The 23,894-nt window shown below is 44.4% G+C and overlaps 2 protein-coding genes, 1 long non-coding RNA gene and 2 gene segments (V, D, J or C); 1 reads left to right on the top strand and 4 right to left on the bottom strand.

Moving 5' to 3' along the window:
- Window positions 1–261: 261 nt before the first annotated feature.
- On the bottom strand, window positions 262–2,589 carry LOC114764283 (Ig kappa chain V region Mem5-like). The segment is given in 4 exon segments: window positions 262–656; window positions 1,286–1,321; window positions 1,912–2,208; window positions 2,337–2,589. Coding segments are annotated over 4 exon segments (693 nt in total).
- A 2,091-nt stretch (window positions 2,590–4,680) lies between these two features.
- LOC114765170 (immunoglobulin kappa light chain-like) lies at window positions 4,681–7,245 on the bottom strand. The gene is made up of 4 exons (XM_028955257.1): window positions 7,046–7,245; window positions 6,627–6,927; window positions 5,873–5,970; window positions 4,681–5,075 (listed from the first exon to the last, which is right to left on the bottom strand). Exons 1-4 carry the CDS (start codon window positions 7,092–7,094, stop codon window positions 4,765–4,767), a joined length of 759 nt encoding a protein of 252 aa, XP_028811090.1. The 5' UTR covers window positions 7,095–7,245; the 3' UTR covers window positions 4,681–4,764.
- A 1,992-nt stretch (window positions 7,246–9,237) lies between these two features.
- LOC114764338 (uncharacterized) lies at window positions 9,238–11,557 on the bottom strand. 2 transcript variants are annotated; one of them, XR_003742499.1, is made up of 4 exons: window positions 11,433–11,557; window positions 10,933–11,314; window positions 10,239–10,349; window positions 9,238–9,626 (listed from the first exon to the last, which is right to left on the bottom strand). It is a non-coding gene; the product is annotated as an uncharacterized LOC114764338 (long non-coding RNA). The 2 variants fall into 2 exon arrangements; XR_003742498.1 differs by having other exon boundaries at window positions 10,239–11,314.
- Window positions 11,558–14,272: 2,715 nt separating this feature from the next.
- LOC114764337 (Ig kappa chain V region Mem5-like) lies at window positions 14,273–16,820 on the bottom strand. The segment is given in 4 exon segments: window positions 14,273–14,663; window positions 15,496–15,531; window positions 16,263–16,559; window positions 16,692–16,820. Coding segments are annotated over 4 exon segments (687 nt in total).
- A 1,817-nt stretch (window positions 16,821–18,637) lies between these two features.
- dennd5b (DENN/MADD domain containing 5B) overlaps window positions 18,638–23,894 on the top strand; it is a 28,042-nt gene continuing 22,785 nt past the window's right edge. For 6 of the 12 annotated variants that reach the window (XM_028953869.1, XM_028953871.1, XM_028953870.1 and 3 more), the window contains exon 1: window positions 18,638–18,922. In XM_028953869.1, the coding sequence (XP_028809702.1) occupies window positions 18,811–18,922 (112 nt within the window). In that variant the 5' untranslated portion in view covers window positions 18,638–18,810. The remainder of the gene's footprint in view (window positions 18,923–23,894) is intronic. The other 6 variants (XM_028953873.1, XM_028953875.1, XM_028953876.1 and 3 more) reach the window with 1 other exon arrangement.

The raw sequence follows: 23,894 nt of genomic DNA on the forward strand, positions 1-23,894 counted from the left end.
CAGATGTTCATATTTATTACTGACTGTGCTGACCGCTATTTACAACATTAATATTATTAATCACTTTAGTTTTATTATTATTATTAGATCATACATGACTAGAATATTATTCAGATGGTTTTCTTTTGAAAGCCACTGTGAGAAGATTTTCCCACATTAGAGATTTACTGATGAATATGTATGGATGAGAATATTTTCTATATTCTGATTTACAGATCAGTGTTATTGTTGTAATAAAGCAACAGTCCAGACATGCTGAAATGGACTAAAATTATATTTTATTGTGTCAGTAAGAACATGGATCATGATAAAGATAAATGTGCAGGGTCTGGGGCGGACTGGACGCTACTCAGGACAGTTGGCCGTCCCCAGCGCTGCAGTGACCGGTGACTCTGAGCTGTGGGACGCCTGACAGGTGACCTCTTTGGCGCTGGACCACTCCTCAGCGGTCAGAGTCAGGGAGCTGCTCCAGCTGTACAGACCGTCCTTCTCCATCACGCCCGGACTGGACGCCCCAGTCCTGCTGCTCCCGTCCACCGTCCAGCTCAGGGTCCAGTCTGACGGGAAGCCCCTATTGGCCAGACAGAGCAGCGAATGCTGAGTGGACAGCTCATCTCTGGTGGGGGACAGGATGGTCACCGTGGGACGTGTTCTTGCTGAAAGAGAAGTCAGAGTCATAGAGGAGTAGCGGTGGAGGGACGATTCCACTGGGACCAGTTCAACTGTACTGCTGCTGTACTGGTCATTCTCCAGCGTCCAGACATCATCATCATCATCATCATCACATGCAATTTATCTTCATCTTTATACTTCTATTCAGCTGGGAGATCCGTTTAAATCCAAAGTGTCTTTCTGTTTCTACACCATCTTCATTATTAGTAGAATTTCAACAGCAACATGAGGATCTGCAGCTGATTAGAAGATCAGATCCAGCAAACCTCACCAAACAAGGAAAGATGTGAGAATCTCAGCCATGGACCGAATCCTCCTGTTTCACCCTGTTTTCTACTCTTATTATTATATGATTTTATACTCCATACAAACTCATTTACTTACTGATGCAGCATTATTCTAACACGCTTTCATGTTTTTATCTATTCCTAATTTCAGATAATAAAATACTTGGATGATGGTCAGAAGATTCATTTAATTATAATCAAAATTTTGTTGTAGAAAATATTGAACATTTTCCATACAGCATATTTAGACTAAAGTTGAAAATGTTACTGGAAATTATATTTTTTGTCAGAACACACAGAAACATACACAGAAGTGAAAAACTTACTTCCAAATTCAACGCTGGTGCCGCCACCAAAAGTGAACCACAGTGGTACAGTTCCTACTTCTGGTCATACAAAAACCTGCCCTGCAGCCTGCAGCTTTTATAAAGACGCATCTACAGTAGAAACACAGAATTATATTTATACACCAGATACTAGAGCATCTCAGAATATCATCTATTAAAATATGATAAAAAAAGCTCATTTGTCTAGTAGACAAGACTAGAGATTATAATACTAACCTGTTCACTTAAACACACTAACAAGAGTCTAATTCTATCTGGACCAGACACATTTACATTTACAGAAATAAGATCAAATATCACACTGGCAGGGAAAGGTCACTAAAAGACAAGATCTGATCAAAATTGATCACATTTTCTGGTTTCTAAATTCAGGGTAAAATCTCTGACCTTGAGTCTGAACTTCAGCATCACTGGTCCAGTTTTAGTCTTATTTCACTTTTTAGGAGTTTAAATAAAGTTAATTTTCTATAAAATAATAAAATAATTGGTGTTTTGTGCAGATATTTGTGTATTTGATCCACACCCTGTATCTTCTGAGTTCTTCTCAGTGGTTCCTGCAGGTTCCTCATCATGAGGTTTTTGTACAGAGCTCTATCACTGTGTGAGCGGGAAGCTGTTACCCTGCTGACAGTAATAAACTCCAGCATCTTCACCCTGGACTCCGCTTATGGTCAAAGTGTAGTCTGAATCAGATCCAGTGCCGCTAAAACGATCTGGTATCCCATCATGACGAGATGTTGCAACATATATCAGGAGTTTAGGAGCTTCTCCAGGTTTCTGGAGGTACCAGTACAGGCTACTGCTGACACTTGTGCTGGTTTTACAGTTGATCTTGACTGTATCTCCAGGCTGAGCCACATGGACAGCAGGAGTCTGAGTCAGGATGATGTCTCCTGTACATCCTGACATGAAGAGAACATTTTCATCAGGAACACAGTTGAACTCTAAGCTGTAAAAACTTCCTTCAATAAAGTCACCAGAGAAAGTTCTAGCACCGGTATCCCCATAACTGTGCAGACTAAGAACCTACCGTGGATGTAGAAGACCAGCGTCCAGATGAAGATGTTGACCAGAGTCATGGTTCCTCAGTCATAAAGTGTGAAACGTCTCCAGATCTGCTCCATAAGTACCTGCAGCCCCCTGAGTCCTGCCATGTAAAGCGCTGCTCTATGTAAATCCTCTTCCTGAGTGACACCATCTGTCAAACCAGCACTTCCTCCACCTCCCTCTTCTCCACTGAGGTGTGGTTCTGCTGTTCCACCACTTCATCCTGGTTTCAGAGAGAAGTTAGAAGAAAAGTTTTTATTTGAGGATCTTTGTGTGAAACTTCTGGTCAGGGACATCATCTCAGAAGGTCTCTGAGATGATGTCCCAGCTGCAGTTGTTCCTTCTCAGATGTTGGAGGTAAAAGGTTAGGATTACTGCAAAGTGAATAATTATGAGAAATTGTAAAATTGCATAATATTATACATACTTCATAAATAAAAGTTTTAAGATCAAGAATCAATATCCTCTCATGTGTCACAACCATGGTGGAATGACAAGACATTTGCCCGGAGATGATGATGAGGAAGAAGGACGCATTCGCACAACGTCACAAAACCAGTGTTTAATAGATGAAGGACAGGGGAGGGGAGGGGAGGGGAGACATCCGGTTAATGGTGAACATGTAACATAACAAAGACCTGACGGCGAACAGCAATGAACAGGGCAGCTTTATACATTAGACACAGGTGAAAACGATTAACACATTACACATGACAAACGTGAAACTCCGGTCTGGATCCCGGACCAGAGTAAACCCTTCTGGACTGGGTCATGATATCGTGTAACTGTAACTAGGCTACTGTTTATGATGATCATAAAATTCCCCAAACTAAATGTACATAACAATATAAAGATAATTTAGTTTTCATCTAAGAAATATTTTTGAATACAATTGTGATGCCATGCCAAAAGAGCGAAGGGAGGGAACCAAACCAAAACAACCAAGGGAGCTGACCAAAAAAAATCTAAAATTAAATTACCAGGAACAAGACAGACATGGACAAAAAGTTAATAAAAAATAAAGAATAAAAGAAAACAGAATAAAATAAAATAAGAGAGAAACATGCAGCAATTTACATAAAACAAGAGTCAAATAAAAGTCAAAGTCAAGTCAAAGTCAGCTTTATTGTCAATTTTGCCACATGTACAGGACATACAGAGAATCGAAATTGCGTTACTCTCAGACCCATGGTGCTTACAAGTAACATTAAATACAAACAGTAACATTAAATACAAAGGTATAAATACAATTTTAGAAACACAATATACAAATAAGGGCACATGGTGGAGAGTGCAAAAACCATGTAAACAATGTAGTGCAGAAAAAAAAACAGAAAACATTTAAGACAACATAGTAAAAGAGTTCAAATAGAACTGCTTAAGAAACCACATAAAACGCTGCATAAGAAGAGCGTATAAGAACCACCTCACGCTGGGTTAAAAGCCAGGGGGTAAAAATTTGTTTTTAAACACAGTGATTGACGGCGCCTGCCTGACACTGATTGGTCGGTCATTTCATAGACGTGGGGCGACAACTGCAGAAGCCCTGTCACCTCTGAGCTTGTAATGTGACCGAGGAACAGACAATAGTCTCTGGTCTGAAGACCTGGGAGAACGGGGTGGAGTGTAGGAATGGAGAAGGTCCGTTCAGGGACTTAAAAACTAACAAAAGAATAAAAAAACACCATCAGCTGCATTTCTGATGGAGATGCATCTGCCTACAGAGCCGAGGTGAGGGCCCTGGAATCATGGACGTCAGGAGCCCCCAGGGAGGAGGACACCTCCATCCACATCGGGGGAACAGAGGTGGAGAGAGTCAGCTGCTTCAGGTTCTTGGAGCTCAACATCAGCAACGATCTGAGCTGAACTTCTTAAGAAGTGAAACTGCAGCCATGTGACCCTGAAAGTTGTAGATTTGGACTTGATGATATTTGCATGGCTGCGCTCCACTTCTTCTCCAACTCTGAGAATAGAGCAGCTCTCCGACCAGATGTTCATCACACACAACAAATATACAAAAAGGGAAATGTTCATATTTATTACTGACTGTGCTGACCGCTATTTATAACATTAATATTATTAATCACTTTAGTTTTATTATTATTATTAGATACCTGTATAAGCTGCATCTCTAATATAATATACTAATAATAATTATACAGGACTAGAATATTATTCTGATGGTTTTCTTTTGAAAGCCACTGTGAGAAGATTGTCCCACATTAGAGATTTACTGATGAATATGTATGGATGAGAATATTTTCTATATTCTGATTTACAGATCAGTGTTATTGTTGTAATAAAGCGACAGTCCAGACACGCTGAAATGGACTAAAATTATATTTTATTGTGTCAGTAAGAGCATGGATCATGATAAAGATAAATGTGCAGGGTCTGGGGCGGAGTGGACGCTACTCAGGACAGTCGGCCGTCCCCAGCGCTGCAGTGACCGGTGACTCTGAGCTGTGGGACGCCTGACAGGTGACTTCTTTGGTGCTGGACCACTCCTCAGTGGACAGAGTCAGTGAGCTGCTCCAGCTGTACAGACCGTCCTTGTCCATCACGCCCGGACTGGACGTCCCAGTCCTGCTGGTCCCATCCACCGTCCAGCTCAGGGTCCAGTCTGACGGGAAGCCCCTATTGGCCAGACAGAGCAGCGAGTGCTGAGTGGAAAGCTCGTCTCTGGCGGGGGACAAGATGGTCACTGTGGGACGTGTTCTTTCTGAAAGAGGAGTCAGAGTCAGGCAGGAGTAGCTGTGGAGGGACGATCCCACTGGGACCAGTTCAACTGTACTGCTGCTGTACTGGTCATTCTCCAGCGTCCAGACATCATCATCACATGCAATTTATCTTCATCTTTATACTTCTATTCAGCTGGGAGATCCGTTTAAATCAAAAGTGTCTTTCTGTTTCTACACCATCTTCATTATTAGTAGAATTTCAAGAGCAACATGAGGATCTGATGCTGATTAGAAGATCAGATCCAGCAAACCTCACCAAACAAGGAAAGATGTGAGAAGCTCAGCCGTGGACCGAACCCTCCTGTTTCACCCTGTTTTCTACTCTTATTATTATATGATTTTATACTCCATACAAACTCATTTACTTACTGATGCAGCATTATTCTAACACGCTTTCATGTTTCTATCTAATTCCAATTTCAGATCATAAAATACTTTGATGATGGTCATTTAATTTCATTTAATTTACATTTACATTTACAGCATTTATCAGACGCCCTTATCCAGAGCGACTTACAATCAGTAGTTACAGGGACAGTCTCCCTGGAGCAACTTAGGGTTAAGTGTCTTGCTCAGGGACACAATGGTAGTAAGGGGGATTCGAACCCGGGTCTTCTGGTTCATAGGCGAGTGTGTTACCCCCTTGGCTACTACCACCTCATACCACCCCAATAATTTTCTATACAGCATATTAAGACTAAAGTTGAAAATGTTACTGAAAATGTTAAATATTTTATCAGAACACACAGACAAACACACACAGAAGTGAAAAACTTACTTCCAAATTCAACGCTGGTGCCGCCACCAAAAGTGAACCACAGTGGTACAGTTCCTACTTCTGGTCGTACAAAAACCTGTCCTGCAGCCTGCAGCTTTTATAAAGACGCATCTACAGTAGAAACACAGAATTATATTTATACACCAGATACTAGAGCATCTCAGAATATCATCTATTAAAATATGATAAAAAAGCTCATTTGTTTCTATAATGTAGCTCAAAACTTAAACCTTCGACCCTTCAGTCCCAACTAATTATTGAGGTTTATTTTCTTAGTAATGAAATATTCTAATTAAGTTTTTGTACTAGTACTAGTAGACTAGACTAGACTATAATACTAACCTGTTCACTTAAACACACTAACAAGAGTCTAATTCTATCTGGACCAGACACATTTACATTTACAGAAATAAAATATGAAACTAATCGCACTGGCAGGGAAAGGTCACTAAAAGACAAGATCTGATCAAAACTGGTCACATTTTCTGGTTTCTAAATTCAGGGTAAAATCTGTGACCTTGAGTCTGAACTTCACAACTGAAAGTGAAGGATCCTTCAGCATCACTGGTCCAGTTTTTGTCTTATTTCACTTTTCAGGAGTTTAAATAAAGTTAATTTGCTATAAATAATGAATTAATGGGTGTTTTGTGCAGATATTTGTGTATTTGATCCACACCCTGTATCTTCTGAGTTATTCTTCTCAGTGGTTCCTGCAGGTTCCTCATGAAGAGGTTTTTGTACAGAGCTCAATCACTGTGTGTATCCGCTGTAACCCTGCTGACAGTAATAAACTCCAGCATCTTCACCCTGGAGTCCACTTATGGTCAAAGTGAAATCTGAATCAGATCCAGCACCGCTGAATCGATCTGGAATCCCATCATGACGAGTTGTTGCACGTCTAATCAGGAGTTTAGGAGCTTCTCCAGGTTTCTGAAGGTACCAGTGTAAGTAATTGCTGACACTCGTGCTGGTTTTACAGTTGATCTTGACTGTATCTCCAGACTGAGCCACATGGACAGCAGGACTCTGAGTCAGGATGATGTCTCCTGTACATCCTGACATGAAGAGAACATTTTCATCAGGAACACAGTTGAACTTTGAGCTGTAAAAACGTGTTCACCTCAATAAAGTCACCAGAAAGTGTCCCCATCACTGTGCAGACTGAGAACCTACCATGGATGTAGAAGACCAGCGTCCAAATGAGCATGTTGACCAGAGTCATGGTTCCTCAGTCATAAAGTGTGAAACGTCTCCAGATCTGCTCCATAAGTACCTGCAGCCCCCTGAGTCCTGCCATGTAAAGCGCTGCTCTATGTAAATCCTCTTCCTGAGTGACACCATCTGTCACACCAGCACTTCCTCCACCTCCCTCTGCTCCACTGCGGTGTGGTTCTGCTGTTCCACCACTTCATCCTGGTTTCAGACAGAAGTTAGAAGAAAAGAGCTCAGATCTGCGCCTGTTTTTATTTGAGGGTCTTGGAGTGAAACCTCTGGTCTGGAGATCTTCTAAACCAGTGGAGTTTGGGCCTCCACTCTTCACTCATCATCTGCTCAGCAGATCAAGATGAATTGATCTTCTCTTTGTGTCATGTTCACACACCAACTGCTTTCCCTCTTTATTCCGCCACACGCTTGCGGGTTTGTTTTCGTTCTTTCTTTTGTTTCCCCTGTTTTTTGGCCCTCATGTCATTTTGTGTTTAAATAAATCCCTTTTTGTGTCAATGTTCTTCTCCTGAGCTTCCTTCCTCCTTCAGCCCGTGGACGTGACACATGAGAACTACTGTTAGATCCTTGATATTCTTTTACATGACTGTTTAACTTCAGTCTGACCTGAAACTTGATTTTATATTTTATATATTTTTGAGTTAATGTAATTGTCAGGGACCTGAAGCACCCCACAAATTCAGGTTCATGACAGTTTTTAAATTCCCTGCAGGGTCCCAATGTCCACGACGAACCCCAGTGGGGTCGTAGATGCCTGCATCATGGTTCCCTGGTCTTTGTGTGGCAGGACCTCGGTGCTCAGGACAGTCCACCTTGGGGTTGAGGAGACCTGTCGCAGTGTCCTTGTGTTCCCGGTGATGCCCGAGGTGAGGACATGTGGTTGGTTCTTCGGGGCTGTCAGGACACTGAGAGGAGTTGGCGAGCAGGTACTGGTCGAGGACAAATCTCCAGTGACGATGATGCTGGTGCTGGACTGGACTCAGACAGATTTGTCAACACGTGTCCAACTCTCACCAATGGCGGCCCTGCTATATTGTGACATGGCAGGAGTCACGCTTTCTAGGGAGGGTCCTATCATGAACCTGGCCTGAACTTAATGCATTTTGGGGGCCATATTTGTACATTTGTGGAACACATGTTCTCCAGAGTGAGAAGAGTGATGAGCTGCCTGAAGATCCCAGGGAAGTCAGATCACTTGTTTAAAGTATATTTCATGTCACCTTTAGTCAGACGATGAGGCTGATTCTGTCGAATCTCTCATGATATCAGTTTTAAAAAAGGCATCATCTTCTGTTGATCAGACCAGATTGGGCCGTGGTGGCCTGGCGGTTAAGGAAGTGGCCCCATAATCAGAAGGTTGCCAGTTCGAATACCCTATCATGGCACCACTGAAGTCCCCTTGATGAAGGTACCGTCTGCACATACTGCCACCCGGGCGCCTGTCATGGCTGCCCACTTCTCACCAAGGGTGATGGTAAAAGCAGGAGACACATTTCACCATATCACCTTGTGTGGTGCTGCAGTGTTTGACAATGACAATCACTTCACTTTCACTACAAATCAAGACCCTGAACCAACATATTTAATATAAAAATATATAAATTTTAATGAACCAAATCAGCAGCATTTCAATATAAAAGTTTCTTTGTAAAAATGATGAAGATGCTGCCGTCTCCTGTACAGAAGTGAAACTGCAGCCATGTGACCCTGAAAGTTGTAGATTTGGACTTGATGATATTTGCATGGCTGCGCTCCACTTCTTCTCCAACTCTGAGAATAGAGCAGCTCTCCGACCAGATGTTCATCACACACAACAGATATACAAAAAGGGAGAAACGTTCATATTTATTACTGACTGTGCTGACCGCTATTTATAACATTAATATTATTAATCACTTTAGTTTTATTAGTTTTATTAGATACCTGTATAAGCTGTATCTCTAATATAATATAATATACTAATAATAATCATACATGACTAGAATATTATTCTGATGGTTTTCTTTTGAAAGCCACTGTGAGAAGATGTTCCCACATTAGAGATTTACTGATGAATATGTATGGATGAGAATATTTTCTTTATTCTGATTTACAGATCAGTGTTATTGTTGTAATAAAGCGACAGTCCAGACACGCAGAAATGGACTAAAATTATATTTTATTGTGTCAGTAAGAGCATGGATCATGATAAAGATAAATGTGCAGGGTCTGGGGCGGAGTGGACACTACTCAGGACAGTCGGCCGTCCCCAGTGCTGCAGTGACCGGTGACTCTGAGCTGTGGGACGCCTGACAGGTGACCTCTTTGGCGCTGGACCACTCCTCAGAGGACAGGGAGCTGCTCCAGCTGTACAGACCGTCCTTGTCCATCACGCCCGGAGTGGACGTCCCAGTCCTGCTGCTACCGTCCACCGTCCAGCTCAGGGTCCAGTCTGACGGGAAGCCCCTATTGGCCAAACAGAGCAGCGAGCGCTGATTGGACAGCTCGTCTCTGGCAGGGGACAGGATGGTCACCGTGGGACGTGTTCTTGCTGAAAGAGGAGTCAGAGTCAGACAGGAGTAGCGGTGGAGGGACGATCCCACTGGGACCAGTTCAACTGTACTGCTGCTTTACTGGTCATTCTCCAGCGTCATCATCATCATCACATGCAATTTATCTTCATCTTTATACTTCTATTCAGCTGGGAGATCCGTTTAAATCAAAAGTGTCTTTCTGTTTCTACACCATCTTCATTATTAGTAGAATTTCAACAGCAACATGAGGATCTGATGCTGATTAGAAGATCAGATCCAGCAAACCTCACCAAACAAGGAAAGATGTGAGAAGCTCAGCCGTGGACCGAACCCTCCTGTTTCACCCTGTTTTCTTATTATTATATGATTTTATACTCCATACAAACTCATTTACTTACTGATGCAGCATTATTCTAATATGGTTTTATGGTTCTATCTATTCCCAATTTCAGAAAATAAAATACTTGGATGATGGTCAGAAGATTCATTTAATTGCAATCAATAGTTTGTTATAAAAAAGATTGAACATTTTCTATTCAGCATATTTAGACTAAAGTTGAAAATGTTACTGGAAATTTAATTTTTTATCAGATCACACAGACACACACACACAGAAGTGAAAAACTTACTTCCAAATTCAACGCTGGTGCCACCACCAAAAGTGTACCACAGTGGTACAGTTCCTACTTCAGGTCGTACAAAAACCTGCCCTGCAGCCTGCAGCTTTTATAAAGACGCATCTACAGTAGAAACACAGAATTATATTTATACACCAGATACTAGAGCATCTCAGAATATCATCTATTAAAATATGATAAAAAAAAAAGCTCATTTGTTTCTATAATGTAGCTCAAAACTTAAACCTTCGACCCTTCAGTCCCAAATAATTATTGAGGTTATTTTTATTAGTAATGAAATATTCTAATTAAGTTTTTGTACAAGTACTAGTTTACTAGTAGACTAGACTAGAGACTATAATACTAATCTGTTCACTTAGACACACTAACAAGAGTCTAATTCTATCTGGACCAGACACATTTACATTTACAGAAATAAGATCAAATATGAAACTAATCACACTGGCAGGGAAAGGTCACTAAAAGACAAGATCTGATAAAAACTTGTCACCTTTTCTGATTTCTAAATTCAGGGTAAAATCTGTGACCTTGAGTCTGAACTTCACGACTGAAACTGAAGGATCCTTCAGCATCACTGGTCCAGTTTTAGTCATTTCACTTTTCAAGAGTTTAAATAAAGTTAATTTGCTATAAATAATGAAATAATGGGTGTTTTTTTGCAGATATTTGTGTATTTGATCCACACCCTGTATATTCGAAGTTCTTCTTCTCAGTGGTTCCTGCAGGTTCCTCATGATGAGGTTTTTGTACAGAGCTCAATCAATGTGTGAGCGGATAGCTGTTACCCTGCTGACAGTAATAAACTCCAGCATCTTCACCCTGGACTCCACTTATGGTCAAAGTGAAATCTGAACCAGATCCAGCACCACTGAATCGATCTGGAATCCCATCATGACGAGTTGTTGCATATCTAATCAGGAGTTTAGGAGCTTCTCCAGGTTTCTGACGGTACCAGTGTAGGTAATGGCTGACACTCGTGCTGGTTTTACAGTTGATCTTGACTGTATCTCCAGGCTGAGCCACATGGACACCAGGAGTCTGAGACAGGATGATGTCTCCTGTACATCCTGAGATGAAGAGAACATTTTCATCAGGAACACAGTTGAACTCTGAGCTGTAAAAACGTGTTCACCTCAATAAAGTCACCAGAAAGTGTCCCCATCACTGTGCAGACTGAGAACCTACCATGGATGTAGAAGACCAGCGTCCAGATGAGCATGTTGACCAGAGTCATGGTTCCTCAGTCATAAAGTGTGAAACGTCTCCAGATATGCTCCATAAGTACCTGCAGCCCCCTGAGTCCTGCCATGTAAAGCGCTGCTCTATGTAAATCCTCTTCCTGAGTGACACCATCTGTCACACCAGCACTTCCTCCACCTCCCTCTGCTCCACTGCGGTGTGGTTCTGCTGTTCCACCACTTCATCCTGGTTTCAGACAGAAGTTAGAAGAAAAGAGCTCAGATCTGCGCCTGTTTTTATTTGAGGGTCTTGGAGTGAAACCTCTGGTCTGGAGATCTTCTAAACCAGTGGAGTTTGGGCCTCAACTCTACACTCATCATCTGCTCAGCAGATCAAGATGAATTGATCTTCTCTTTCTGTAATGTTCACACACCAACTGCTGTCCTTTTTTATTCTGCTGTACATTTATTCAATTGAAAACTGCAAGTAAGATGAAGATGATATAAAAGTATGAATTTATTGTCGTACGTGGGCGCCTGCAGCTGCCGTGAACACAGATGAAGCTTGTTGAGTGGGAACCATTAGGCCCTGTTATATACAGAAGAGAAGCCACTGAAAAACGTGGCTACTGTAAGATGGGACATTCTGCAGGGCCACAATGCTTCTGCAGCTTTTGTATTGTGGAGATGCCCATCACCTCTTTCTTCTCCATATCTTTGTCAAACGGCATTACAGCATTTAGCAGCCATCCCCCGAACAAAAGGTGTGAAGCGCCAGCCATGTGTTTTGAGATCCCCCACTCTCTTTGTCTGCCCCAGACGGGAGACAGGACAGAAACAACTAATTCTGAGTGGTCTGTGGCAACTTCCTGGGAGTCAAATGTATAAAAGGAATTTCTCTCGTGGTCTCTGGACTTCCATTTTCTTTTCCTTTGGGAGCTGAAGGGAATCTTCCCATCAGTGCCTGATTCTTTTCTATTAACCTATTTTTCTCCTTTTCTCCTCTCTCTTTCCCTAGCTTTTCTCCTTCCTTTTCATTTTGGTTTTCTCTGTAACATTGGTACCTTTTTACTTAGAATATTCACATGTAACTGCAATAATAATTTAATGGTGTTAATAAATTAGAAACTTTTCATCCTTTTAACCTCTATTGTGCCATGCCTCTTTCTGCCAGGTAACATCAAGTTGAAGTGGTTTTAATACAGTGCTTTTGTGTGTAGAGAGGGGTTTTATACTATTCTCCACACTTTTTACACCCTGTCACTCCAAGCTTGTAAAGTGACCGAGGAACAGACACTAGTGTCTGGTCTGAAGACCTGAGAGAACAGGGTGAGGTGTAGGAATGGAGAAGGTCCGTTCAGTGACTTAAAAACGAACAACAAAATAATTTTAAAAGCACCATCACCACCATCAGCTGCATGTCTGATGGAGATGCATTTGCCTACAGAGCCGAGGTGAGGGCCCTAGAATCAGGAGCCTGCAGGGAGGAGGACACACCTCCACCACATCGAGGGAACAGAGAAGGAGAGAGTCAGCTACTTCAGGTTCTTGTAGCTCAACATCAGCGAGGATCTGAGCTGAACTTATCACATCAGTGCGATCACAAAACCAGGAATACAGCAGCTCAGGAGATAAGGAGGATCAGCATGGACTCCACAATACCAGTTTCTACAGACACACCATCCAGAATGTTCCATCTGACAGAAACACAACCTGGAATGGCAGCTGGACCACAACGTTCTGCAGAGAGTGGTCAGATCAGCACAGAGCATTACCAGGATGGAACTGCCAGCCATCTCGGTCCTATAAAGCAGGGGTCACCAGCCCTGGTCCTGAAGGGCACCAGTCCAGCACAGTGTAGATCTTTCCTTGTTCCACTGCATCTCATTCAGCTCAAGAACTGAGTGATAACGAGAACAGAGGTTGAATCAGGTGAATGAATGAAGGTAACACAAAAATGTGCAGGACACAGCAGATCCTCACTGATCCTCCAGACCTTCACCAGCAGATCCGGGGACACTTTCTCTCAGGTTACTCCAGACCGGATTTTGTGTCTGTCTTGTGTTTCCTGATTGCCCTGATCTGTTCTTGATATTATAAATGTGTCCTAGTTGTGTCCTGTCCTCGTTTGGTCTTTTGTCTTTTATAATGTGTAGTGTATGTGTGATGGTCCCTGTGCCACGTTTACTGTAGTAATAAATACTTGTGTTTGTGAGACTTTTACAAGTTTTACTGTGTTTACTTTTCTTGTTCCTGAATTCCATTGTTGTCTGTATTTGACAGTAAAGTTGAACTGAAGACTGATTCAGTCTGTTGTGATGATTTCCAAAAAGCAGAACAGACTCGACGTCTGTAGGTGACGCTGTTCTCACATTTTAAAGAACGTTTTTAATAAAGTTCGGTGTTGGAGTCTCCTGTACAGAAGTGAAACTGCAGCCATGTGACCCTGAAAGTTGTAGATTTGGACTTGATGATATTTGCATGGCTGCGCTCCACTTCTTCTCCAACTCTGAGAATAGAGCAGCTCTCCGACCAGATGTTCATCACACACAACAGATATACAAAAAGGGAGAAACGTTCATAGTTATTACTGACTGTGCTGACCGCTATATATAACATTAATATTATTAATCACTTTAGTTTTATTATTATTATTAGATACCTGTATAAGCTGCATCTCTAATATAATAATCATACATGACTAGAATATTATTCTGATGGTTTTCTTTTGAAATTTTCCCTCATTAGAGATTTACTGATGAATATGTATGGATGAGAATATTTTCTATATTCTGATTTACAGATCAGTGTTATTGTTGTAATAAAGCGACAGTCCAGACACGCTGAAATGGACTAAAATGATATTTTATTGTGACAGTAAGAGCATGGATCATGATAAAGATAAATGTGCAGGGTCTGGGGCGAAGTGGATGCTACTCAGGACAGTTGGCCGTCCCCAGCGCTGCAGTGACCGGTGACTCTGAGCTGTGGGACGCCTGACAGGTGACCTCTTTGGTGCTGGACCACTCCTCAGAGGACAGGGAGCTGCTCCAGCTGTACAGACCGTCCTTGTCCATCACGCCCGGAGTGGACGTCCCAGTCCTGCTGCTCCCGTCCACCATCCAGCTCAGGGTCCAGTCTGACGGGAAGCCCCTATTGGCCAGACAGAGCAGCGAGCGCTGAGTGGACAGCTCATCTCTGGCAGGGGACAGGATGGTCACCGTGGGACGTGTTCTTGCTGAAAGAGAAGCCAGAGTCAGACAGGAGTAGCGATGGAGGGACAATCCCACTGGGACCAGTTCAACTGTACTGCTGCTGTACTGGTCATTCTCCAGTGTCCAGACATCATCATCATCATCACATGCAATTTATCTTCATCTTTATACTTCTATTCAGCTGGGAGATCCGTTTAAATCAAAAGTGTCTTTCTGTTTCTACACCATCTTCATTATTTGTAGAATTTCAACAGCAACATGAGGATCTGCTGCTGATTAGAAGATCAGATCCAGCAAACCTCACCAAACAAGGAAGGATGTGAGAAGCTCAGCCGTGGACCGAACCCTCCTGTTTCACCCTGTTTTATACTCTTATTATTATATGATTTTATACTCCATACAAACTCATTTACTTACTGATGCAGCATTATTTTAACACGCTTTCATGTTTCTATCTAATCCCAATTTCAGATCATAAAATACTTTGATGATGGTCATTTAATTTAATTTAATTTACATTTTCATTTACATTTACAGCATTTATCAGACGCCCTTATCCAGAGCGACTTACAATCAGTAGTTACAGGGACAGTCTCCCTGGAGCAACTTAGGGTTAAGTGTCTTGCTCAGGGACACAATGGTAGTAAGGGGGATTCGAACCCGGGTCTTTGGTTTCATAGGCGAGTGTGTTACCCACTAGGCTACTACCACCCCATACCACCCCAATAATTTGTTATAGAAAATATTGAACATTTTCTATAAAGCATATTAAGACTAAAGTTGAAAATGTTACGGAAAATGTTAAATATTTTATCAGAACACACAGACAAACACACACAGAAGTGAAAAACTTACTTCCAAATTCAACGCTGGTGCCGCCACCAAAAGTGAACCACAGTGGTACAGTTCCTACTTCTGGTCATACAAAAACCTGCCCTGCAGCCTGCAGCTTTTATAAAGACACATCTGCAGTAGAAACACAGAATTATATTTATACACCAGATACTAGAGCATCTCAGAATATCATCTATTAAAATATGATAAAAAAGCACATTTGTTTCTGTAATGTAGCTCAAAACTTAAACCTTCAACCCTTTCAGTCCCAACTAATTATTGAGGTTTATTTTATTAGTAATGAAATATTCTATTTAAGTTTTTGTACTAGTACTAGTAGACTAGACTAGACTATAATACTAACCTGTTTAAGTTAACACACTAACAAGAGTCTAATTCTATCTGGACCAGACACATTTACATTTACAGAAATAAGATCAAATATGAAACTAATCACACTGGCAGGGAAAGGTCACTAAAAGAAAAGATCTGATCAAAATTGGTCACATTTTCTGGTTTCTAAATTCAGGGTAAAATCTGTGACCTTGTGTCTGAACTTCACGACTGAAAGTGAAGGATCCTTCAGCTTCACTGGTCCAGTTTTAGTCTTATTTCACTTTTCAGGAGTTTAAATAAAGTTAATTTGCTATCAATAATGAAATAATGGGTGTTTTGTGCAGATATTTGTGTATTTGATCCACCCCCTGTATCTCCTGACTTCTTCTTCTCAGTGGTTTCTGCAGGTTCCTCATCATGAGGTTTTTGTACAGAGTTCTATCACTGTGTGAGCGGCAAGCTGTTACTCTGCTGACAGTAATAAACTCCAGCATCTTCACCCTGGACTCCACTTATGGTCAAAGTGAAATCTGAACCAGATCCAGCGCCGCTGAATCGACCTGGTATCCCAGCGTAACGATTTGTGGCAAGATATATCAGGAGTTTAGGAGCTTCTCCAGGTTTCTGCAGGTACCAGTGAAGGTTAGTGCTGACACTCGTGCTGGTTTTGCAGTTGATCTTGACTGTATCTCCAGGCTGAGCCACATGGACAGCAGGACTCTGAGTCAGGATGATGTCTCCTGTACATCCTGACATGAAGAGAACATTTTCATCAGAAACACAGTTGAACTCTAAGCTGTAATAACTTCTTCACTTCAATAAAGTCACCAGAGAAAAATCCATCACCGGTGTCCCCATCACTGTGCAGACTGAGAACCTACCATGGATGTAGAAGACCAGCGTCCAGATGAGCATGTTGACCAGAGTCATGGTTCCTCAGTCATAAAGTGTGAAACGTCTCCAGATCTGCTCCATAAGTACCTGCAGCCCCCTGAGTCCTGCCATGTAAAGCGCTGCTCTATGTAAATCCTCTTCCTGAGTGACACCATCTGTCACACCAGCACTCTTAGTGTAGTTTGTACTTTCGGTGTAGTTTGATGGAGCAGCAGCATCTCTGCTGGGGGCAGGAAGAGACTGATTCGGAGGGCCAGGTCTGTTCTAAGGATGCCCTCTGGACCCAGTGGAGGTGGTGAGTGACAGGAGAATGGTGGTTAAGCTATCATCCCTGTTGGACAACATCTCCCACCCCATGAAGGAGACCCTGACAGCACAGAGCAGCTTTACTTTACTTTTACTTTACTTTATTTAGCAGACGCTTTTATCCAAAGCGACTTACAAGAGGAAGACACCAGCAATTCTCGTTCGATTTCTATAGAATATTGAGTTTACAAACTAAGAGCCCTGATAAGGCTCAACTTGTCAGCAAGGAGCATGCTCAGAGATTGTTAGGTGCTAGACAAAGAAAAATTATAATGTATTTATACATTTTTTTGTATTGTTTTGTGCAATGTGTACGCATGTGCGTGTGTAAGTGTTAGATTTGTCTGTAATACTTTTTGAACAAGAGGGTTTTCACCTGCTTCTTAAAAGTGGTGATAGACTCCACAACAAAGACCTCACAGTTGACCACACAGACATGCAAACACACACATCAAATGCACCATGGTAGTTTCTCTCATGTGCAGTAATACTTATGGGCAATTTTTCTGGTGCAAGGTGCAATTTTATAGGTGGATTATTATTACTGGGGGTAATGTGTAATTCTTCTGGTGTATTACTACTGTTTTTGTCAATGCCTGTCACTCCATTGTGTACTTGTGTGTGTGTATACATGTGTAGATAAATACATATACCTATTTAAGTTTACATATATGTATATATGTTCCAATAAATATATCCATATCTTTGTTTTTCTAGATTGTATAGTGTACATTTTATACTTTATTGCTGTATAGTTTTTTATTCTCTACTATTGTTTCCTATTGTTTTTATTTGAGGGTCTTGGAGTGAAACGTCTGGTCAGAGGACCTTCTAAACTGCTGTTTTTTTTCTGTCTGTTGTGATCATTTCCAGGGTGCAAGAAAAGACTCAAAGTCTGTAGGTGGCGCTGTTCTCTCATTTTCACAGCTGTGACCAGTTAGAAAACAAGTTTAATGTTGTTGTGATGCTGTAAAATGATGAAGATGCTGGAGTCTGCAGCCATGTGACCCTGAAAGTTGTAGATTTGGACATGGCTGCGCTCCACTTCTTCGCCAACTCTGAGAATAGAGCAGCTCTCCGACCAGATATATACGGTATATTAAAATTATATTATTTTTACTTTATAAAGTCAAGAATACTTGACATCCATTCCAGCAGCACACAGACACACACACACACACACACAACAGGATGCTGGATGGGCTGCATTTCACAAAACAGTTGACCCCAGAATGACCTGAAGTAATCAGGATAGATAGATAGAGAAAGTGAAGTGATTGTGATAGGTGTGTCACCTTGTCGGCTTGGGATTCGAACCCACAACCTTCTGATTATGGGGCCGCTTCCTTAACCACAAAGGCCACCACTGCCTTTATAGATAGATAGATAGATAGATGGATGGATGGATGGATGGATGGATGGATGGATGGATGGATAGTTGTTGATTTGTTGATTTATTGGCAGTCATGTTTCTTGACTATATCTGCCACAGATATTATATCATATATGTACTTGTAGCCCCGGCGGAAATGACGTCTTTTTCGGTTTACTTAAGACGTCGTCCCCCCGGTGGGAGGGGCGATTCGCTGAGGAGGCGGGGTCATGCACTGACTGGGCGTGGCTTGAGGTCCGTGCCCGGTGGACGCAGGCGCGCGGGCGCAGATAAACCCGAAGCTCCGTCCGCGGCGCTGCTCCCCCCGTCTTTCCGCGTCTCCGTCTCTCCGGTCGGCGGTTCGTTGGACCTCGATGCTGCCGGATTAACGTCGCCGGAAGGCGCGCGCTCGGTTGGCGGCGGCGACGATGAGCGCGAGCGGCGGCTCCGGTTCGGCGCTCGCGCCCTGCCGCTTCGCGCTGTACTTCTGCGCGTGCGGACTGGACACCGACACCGGGCTGGAACCGGACGAGCTGAGCGGTGAGTGGCGCGGCTTATCCAGAACCCGCTTTCTGGTCCTCCCTGCTCCGGTACCGCCACCAGTGGTCTCGAACCCTGGACCTGTGTGATGAGCGGCGATCACAGCACAGCAGTCAGAGTGTGATCGTGGTGATCGTGGTGATCATCTGACCGTCACAGCGCGTGTGTTTGTTATGGTGATTTGGTCTGTGTGTGTTTTGTTTGTCTGTCTTGTGATTGTGTTTTTGCTTTCCTGATTACGTGTGTGTGTGTGTGTGCCTGTGTTGTTTGTCTGTTTTGTGTGTGTATTTTTGTTTACCTGATTGTGTGTGTGTGGGTGAGTGTTGTTTGTCTGTCTGTCGTGTGTGGTTTGTCTGTGTGTGTGTTGTTTGTCCGTTTTGTCTCTCTGTGTGTGTGTGTTTTTGTTTACCTGATTGTGTGTGTGTGAAGGACGTTGGACTCCAGGACACCGTGTTCTCCACGCTTCTGGTTTATATCAGAAAGTGCAGATTCACTCTTGTTTATTTTAGTCCCCGTGTCCCCGGCGTCCCCCCGTCTCGTTGTTTATCAAAACCAGAAGTGTCGCGGCGACCGGAACCGGCGGCGCGGCGTATTCCATCAGCAGCAGGTCTGAATTGGAGATGGTTTTCAGCTCCTCTTTGTTCCTCTGACGTTATTGGGAACGTGGGGTTATGTGGAGTTTACGGTTCGTGTGTGTTGGGGTTGGACTGGAATTGATCGTACTCGTGTTCCGTCCCTGGAGAAATGAGCGAGGCCAGAACAGAGAGGACTAAGACCTGCATCACATGAGATGTCTGGGGCCTCCTGCAGGACGTTAGAAGATCCAGGCTCTTGATCATCTGACCTGAAACACATACCCTCGCGTCCTCCCGCGTTCCAGAGACGTGTTCTGAAGGCACTTTGTGCGGTGGCACCATTGTTCTGGACCTAGCAGCAGCTTTCCTGTGGACCTCCAGCCCATGTCTCTGGGGTGTTTGGACCCCGCCCCCATCTCTCCGACTCAACCCTTTCTGAGTTCTCTCCTCCGAGTTCTACTCATAGCGTCATAACACAGATCCATGATCGCAACAGACCCATCATCGTACCTTCTGGGAAGCAGAAGTTCCAGAAATCTCAGGTTCTATCTCCATTAATCCCGTTTTTCGTGGTTCTACTCCGGTAATGAATCGTTGGTGATCACAGCATCATTGGAAGTCGGACCCTACTTCCTGCTGAGGGTCTCTGCGTGTGTGCAGATATGTCGATGGATGGACCATCGATCCAGAACCCGTGTCCACCTGAAGATCCTCAGATATGAAGCCTTGTTGTCTGATGAAGACATTCCGGTTTTCCAGGCATCTGTCGCGACGGGAGGCCGGAATCTGGATAGCTCCTCGGACGGGGCTTGCGTGCTGTGTTGGAGCAGCAGGGCATTCTGGGACGCTGAAGGAGTGTCTCTGTAGGAATGTTCTGGGACGCTGGCGTCCTGGTTCCAGGTCTGCTCGAGCCAGAAGGGAGCCAGGAACGTTATTGTCCGCATTCACGTCCCGGTGCCGGTTTTTGATTGGGTTCCGTAGTCGAGGTTCTCGGGCCGTAACGGCGTCTGCGGAGCGCCGTAAACTCGTTTTGTTTTTACGGAGCGCCGGAGATGCAAGTCTCCGTCTGGCCGCGCTTTCTCCGCGACGGCGTGGAACAATAAAAACTGGGGAGGGTTTACGCCCTCGGCCATCTGCCCCGGTGGGAACAAAGCAGATGCTAATGTGGTGGCACCTCCGGTGACCTGCTCCAGGATGGCTCTCGTCTGCTGGACGAAGGGCCTGGGACGAGAGCGGGACGGGGAGAAGGGAGCTAGTAGCCTAGCGGGTAACACACTCGTCTGTGAACCAGAAGACCCAGGTTCAAACCCCACTTACTACCATCTTGTCCCAGAGCAAGACACTTAACCCTGAGCGTCTCCAGGGGGGGACTGTCCCTGTAACTACGGATAAGGCGCTCTGGATAAGGACGTCTGGTAAATGATGTAAATGTAAACCCCACTTACTGTACCACCATCATGTCCCTGAGCGTCTCTGGGGGGGACTCTCCCTGTAACTACGGATAAGGCGCTCTGGATAAGGACGTCTGGTAAATGATGTAAATGTAAACCCCACTTACTGTACCACCATCCTGTCCCTGAGCAGGACACTTAACCCTGAGCGTCTCCAGGGGGGGACTGTCCCTGTAACTATGGATAAGGTGCTCTGGATAAAGCCATCTGGTAAATGCTGTAAGTGTTAAGGTGCTCCTCTCCTCCATGCTGCTCCCCATGTTGGACGGGAGGACGTTGAGCCTGTTAACGTAATCCGTTCCGACGGCCACATGCGGCGCGGTGACGTCCGAACTCGGCCAGATTAACGTCACGGCGCGCTCCGGCCTGGAACCCGGGTCGCTCAGGCTCGGGTCCCCTGGACATGTTTACTTGTTGTAAAGTAGCCACGACTGACCTTTATACCGACTTCCCGCAGCACGTCGTCTCTGGTGTCGTCGGCCTGGAGATACCAAAGTACAGAGGAGCCGCCCCGATATGGACGCGCGTGTGCGTGGTTTGACCTTTCACCTCAGCGCGTAACATGAACTCTGATCTCGATGTGTGAGGGACGCCGATTTCCCCGATGTGGCTTTTTCGAGATCGGAGTGGCTGCAGAGATGGAAATTCAGGGGTCAAGTTAATGTCAATTAATGTAAAGCTTGGGGTCAAATTTAATGTCAATTTAATAAGCATTTCAGAGGAAAACTCCAAACTGCTGTTGAGACCGGAACAAACGTAGGAAAAAAAAAAGTCCTCGGCAGCAGTGATCCGGATCGGCGTGGATGTGGGCCGGACTGGGTTTCCGTGGCAACTCGTCTGAAGAAGCCCGGTGCGCTGATTTCCTCTGACATGGTCCTCTGACACTCGTCTTCTCCTCCTCATCCTCACCGGTGGTCGTGTTGGGGGTCACGCTGGGGCTCGATGTCACTTCCTGTTTGGGACTGAGCAGGGTGGTGGTGGGGACTGTGGGGACGGTCGTGACGATCCGCCGTGTCAGCGGATCTCTGGCTGGATTGTGACGACCACGCCGCCGGCCTGTTATGTCACCGCCGTCGTAAATCTGCTTACGGCAGCGCCGCCGCTGACCTCCATCTAGCAGATTACGCCGACCGCACCTCCACCGCTCTCCAGCCGCTCGCTGGTTATTACATAACTTCTGGACGTGGGGTGGCTCCATTACAGAACTTTTGTTCCCGCTTACCGTTAGAACCAGCGGAGAACGTTGTGGTTTGCACCAAAATGATCACAGTTCTAATCGCAGGTTCTTGTGACCGCATCGCCGCTGTCTTATGGTGGGCGTAATCGCAAGGTTGCAGGTTCGAATCCCGAAATGCCAACGTGCCACCGAGGTCCCCTTGGTGAAGGTACCGTCCCCGCACACCGTTAGGACGATTGAAAAGTCGCGGTTCCAGACGTGTGAGGAGCGTTTCCTGCGTCCTGCTCGGCTACGGAAGGTTGGATCGTGTCGAATGTCCTTAGATCGAGTTCCACCTCAGCAGGCGATGAGCCGAGATGAGGTCTGATCAGTCTGGCCTGGTCCTGTATTCTTCTGCAGGATGTCTCTAGGGACAGTTTGACCTGTAGAGGTCATTGAACCCAGGCCAGCATGTGGGGGTCGTTTCTATAGTAACAGTGTATGTCTCTGTTTTTGAACATTTTAAGGTGGACCTGCACTTTAAGGTGGACCTGCACTGTAATTATACTCTAGGGGTGGTAGTACACTCACCTCTAAACCAGAAGTCCCAGGTTCAAATAGCACTGTCCTGGAGGGGACTGTCCCTGTAACTACTGATTGTAAGTCGCTCTGGATAAGGGCGTCTGATAAATGCCGTAAATGTAATTAGCTGATGGTCCTAACAATGACGATGATGATGCGGGAGATAGTCGGTCCCCTCGATGTTCTCGCTTTTGTGGGGTTCAGGTGTTGTGGAAAGACGTTGTGGTGGAGACCTCATCAGAACAGGCTTGGTCAGAAAGAACAGGGCTGATAAAATGGTGCTGGGGAGGAAGAGGTCACCACTGATGCCAGGAACACTGAGCTCTTCAGCGCCGACATCGGTGTCAGTCACCACACACACACACACACACACACACACACACACACTCTCGACCAATACTCAATAACACAACAATTCATGGTTTATGTTCTGCTGACTTTTTGGACCTAAACCATGCAACATCGGCTAGCAGGATTCCTTTAACCTGGAGTTTAACAGTCTGTGGGGAAGGGAATGGGTTAAAATGACCCTCCGGCGTCTCCTCCACGTTTTCATTAGTTTTTCTCTCCATCGTGGGGGATTTTTAAAGCTCCGGCGCTTTTGGCCGAATTTGCCGTTTTAAAAATGATTGAGTGAATGCAGTTACGTCACGTTGGAGAATTGAAATACCGATGAGGTACGGCTTATGTAGGCGTCATTAAAATGAATATTGTGGTTCCCACCGACCGCGTGTGGCTTTGGGCGAAGTTATGAACAGGGGTCGAGTGTATTAATCGGTCAGTGGGGCGTGGCCCGTACCGGCGTCCCGCTCGACGTTCGTCGGTAACATCTGCGGTCGACCGGGACAAATGGCCGCCATCTGTCGCTCGACCCCGCAGTTTGTTTGCCCTCTGTGCCCTTTTCATTTATTCTGGCCCTGTTATTGGTCAGGATTCGGTAACGGCTGATGCGTCACCTCGTCTCGTTTTTCTGTGTGGAGTTTTTCCCTTGTGTGCAGAAGGGTCAAGTGTGTTGGGTGTCAACTGTTGGACCTGTCAAAGCCCATTGAGACATACTGTATGTGGTTTTGGGCTGTATAAGAAATAAATGTTGTTGTTTATGTTGTCTACATTTACACTTACGCCCTAATCCACCTTACATTCAGTAGTGGCAGGGACAGTCCCCCTGGAGACACTCAGGGTTAAGGGTCTTGCTCAGGGACACGATG

The sequence above is a fragment of the Denticeps clupeoides genome, chromosome 15 (genome assembly GCF_900700375.1).
Source record: "Denticeps clupeoides chromosome 15, fDenClu1.1, whole genome shotgun sequence".
Lineage (NCBI taxonomy): Eukaryota > Metazoa > Chordata > Actinopteri > Clupeiformes > Denticipitidae > Denticeps > Denticeps clupeoides.

Bases quoted from the DNA above. Each gene is read 5' to 3' on its own strand.
- LOC114765170 (XM_028955257.1), bottom strand. From the start codon at position 7,094: ATGACTCTGGTCAACATGCTCATTTGGACGCTGGTCTTCTACATCCAT. The intron at 6,928-7,045 runs GTAGGTTCTCAG...TCTTCATGTCAG, and splicing joins GCTGGTCTTCTACATCCATG to GATGTACAGGAGACATCATC. The intron at 5,076-5,872 runs GTAAGTTTTTCA...CTCCTCTTTCAG, and splicing joins CACCAGCGTTGAATTTGGAA to AAAGAACACGTCCCACAGTG.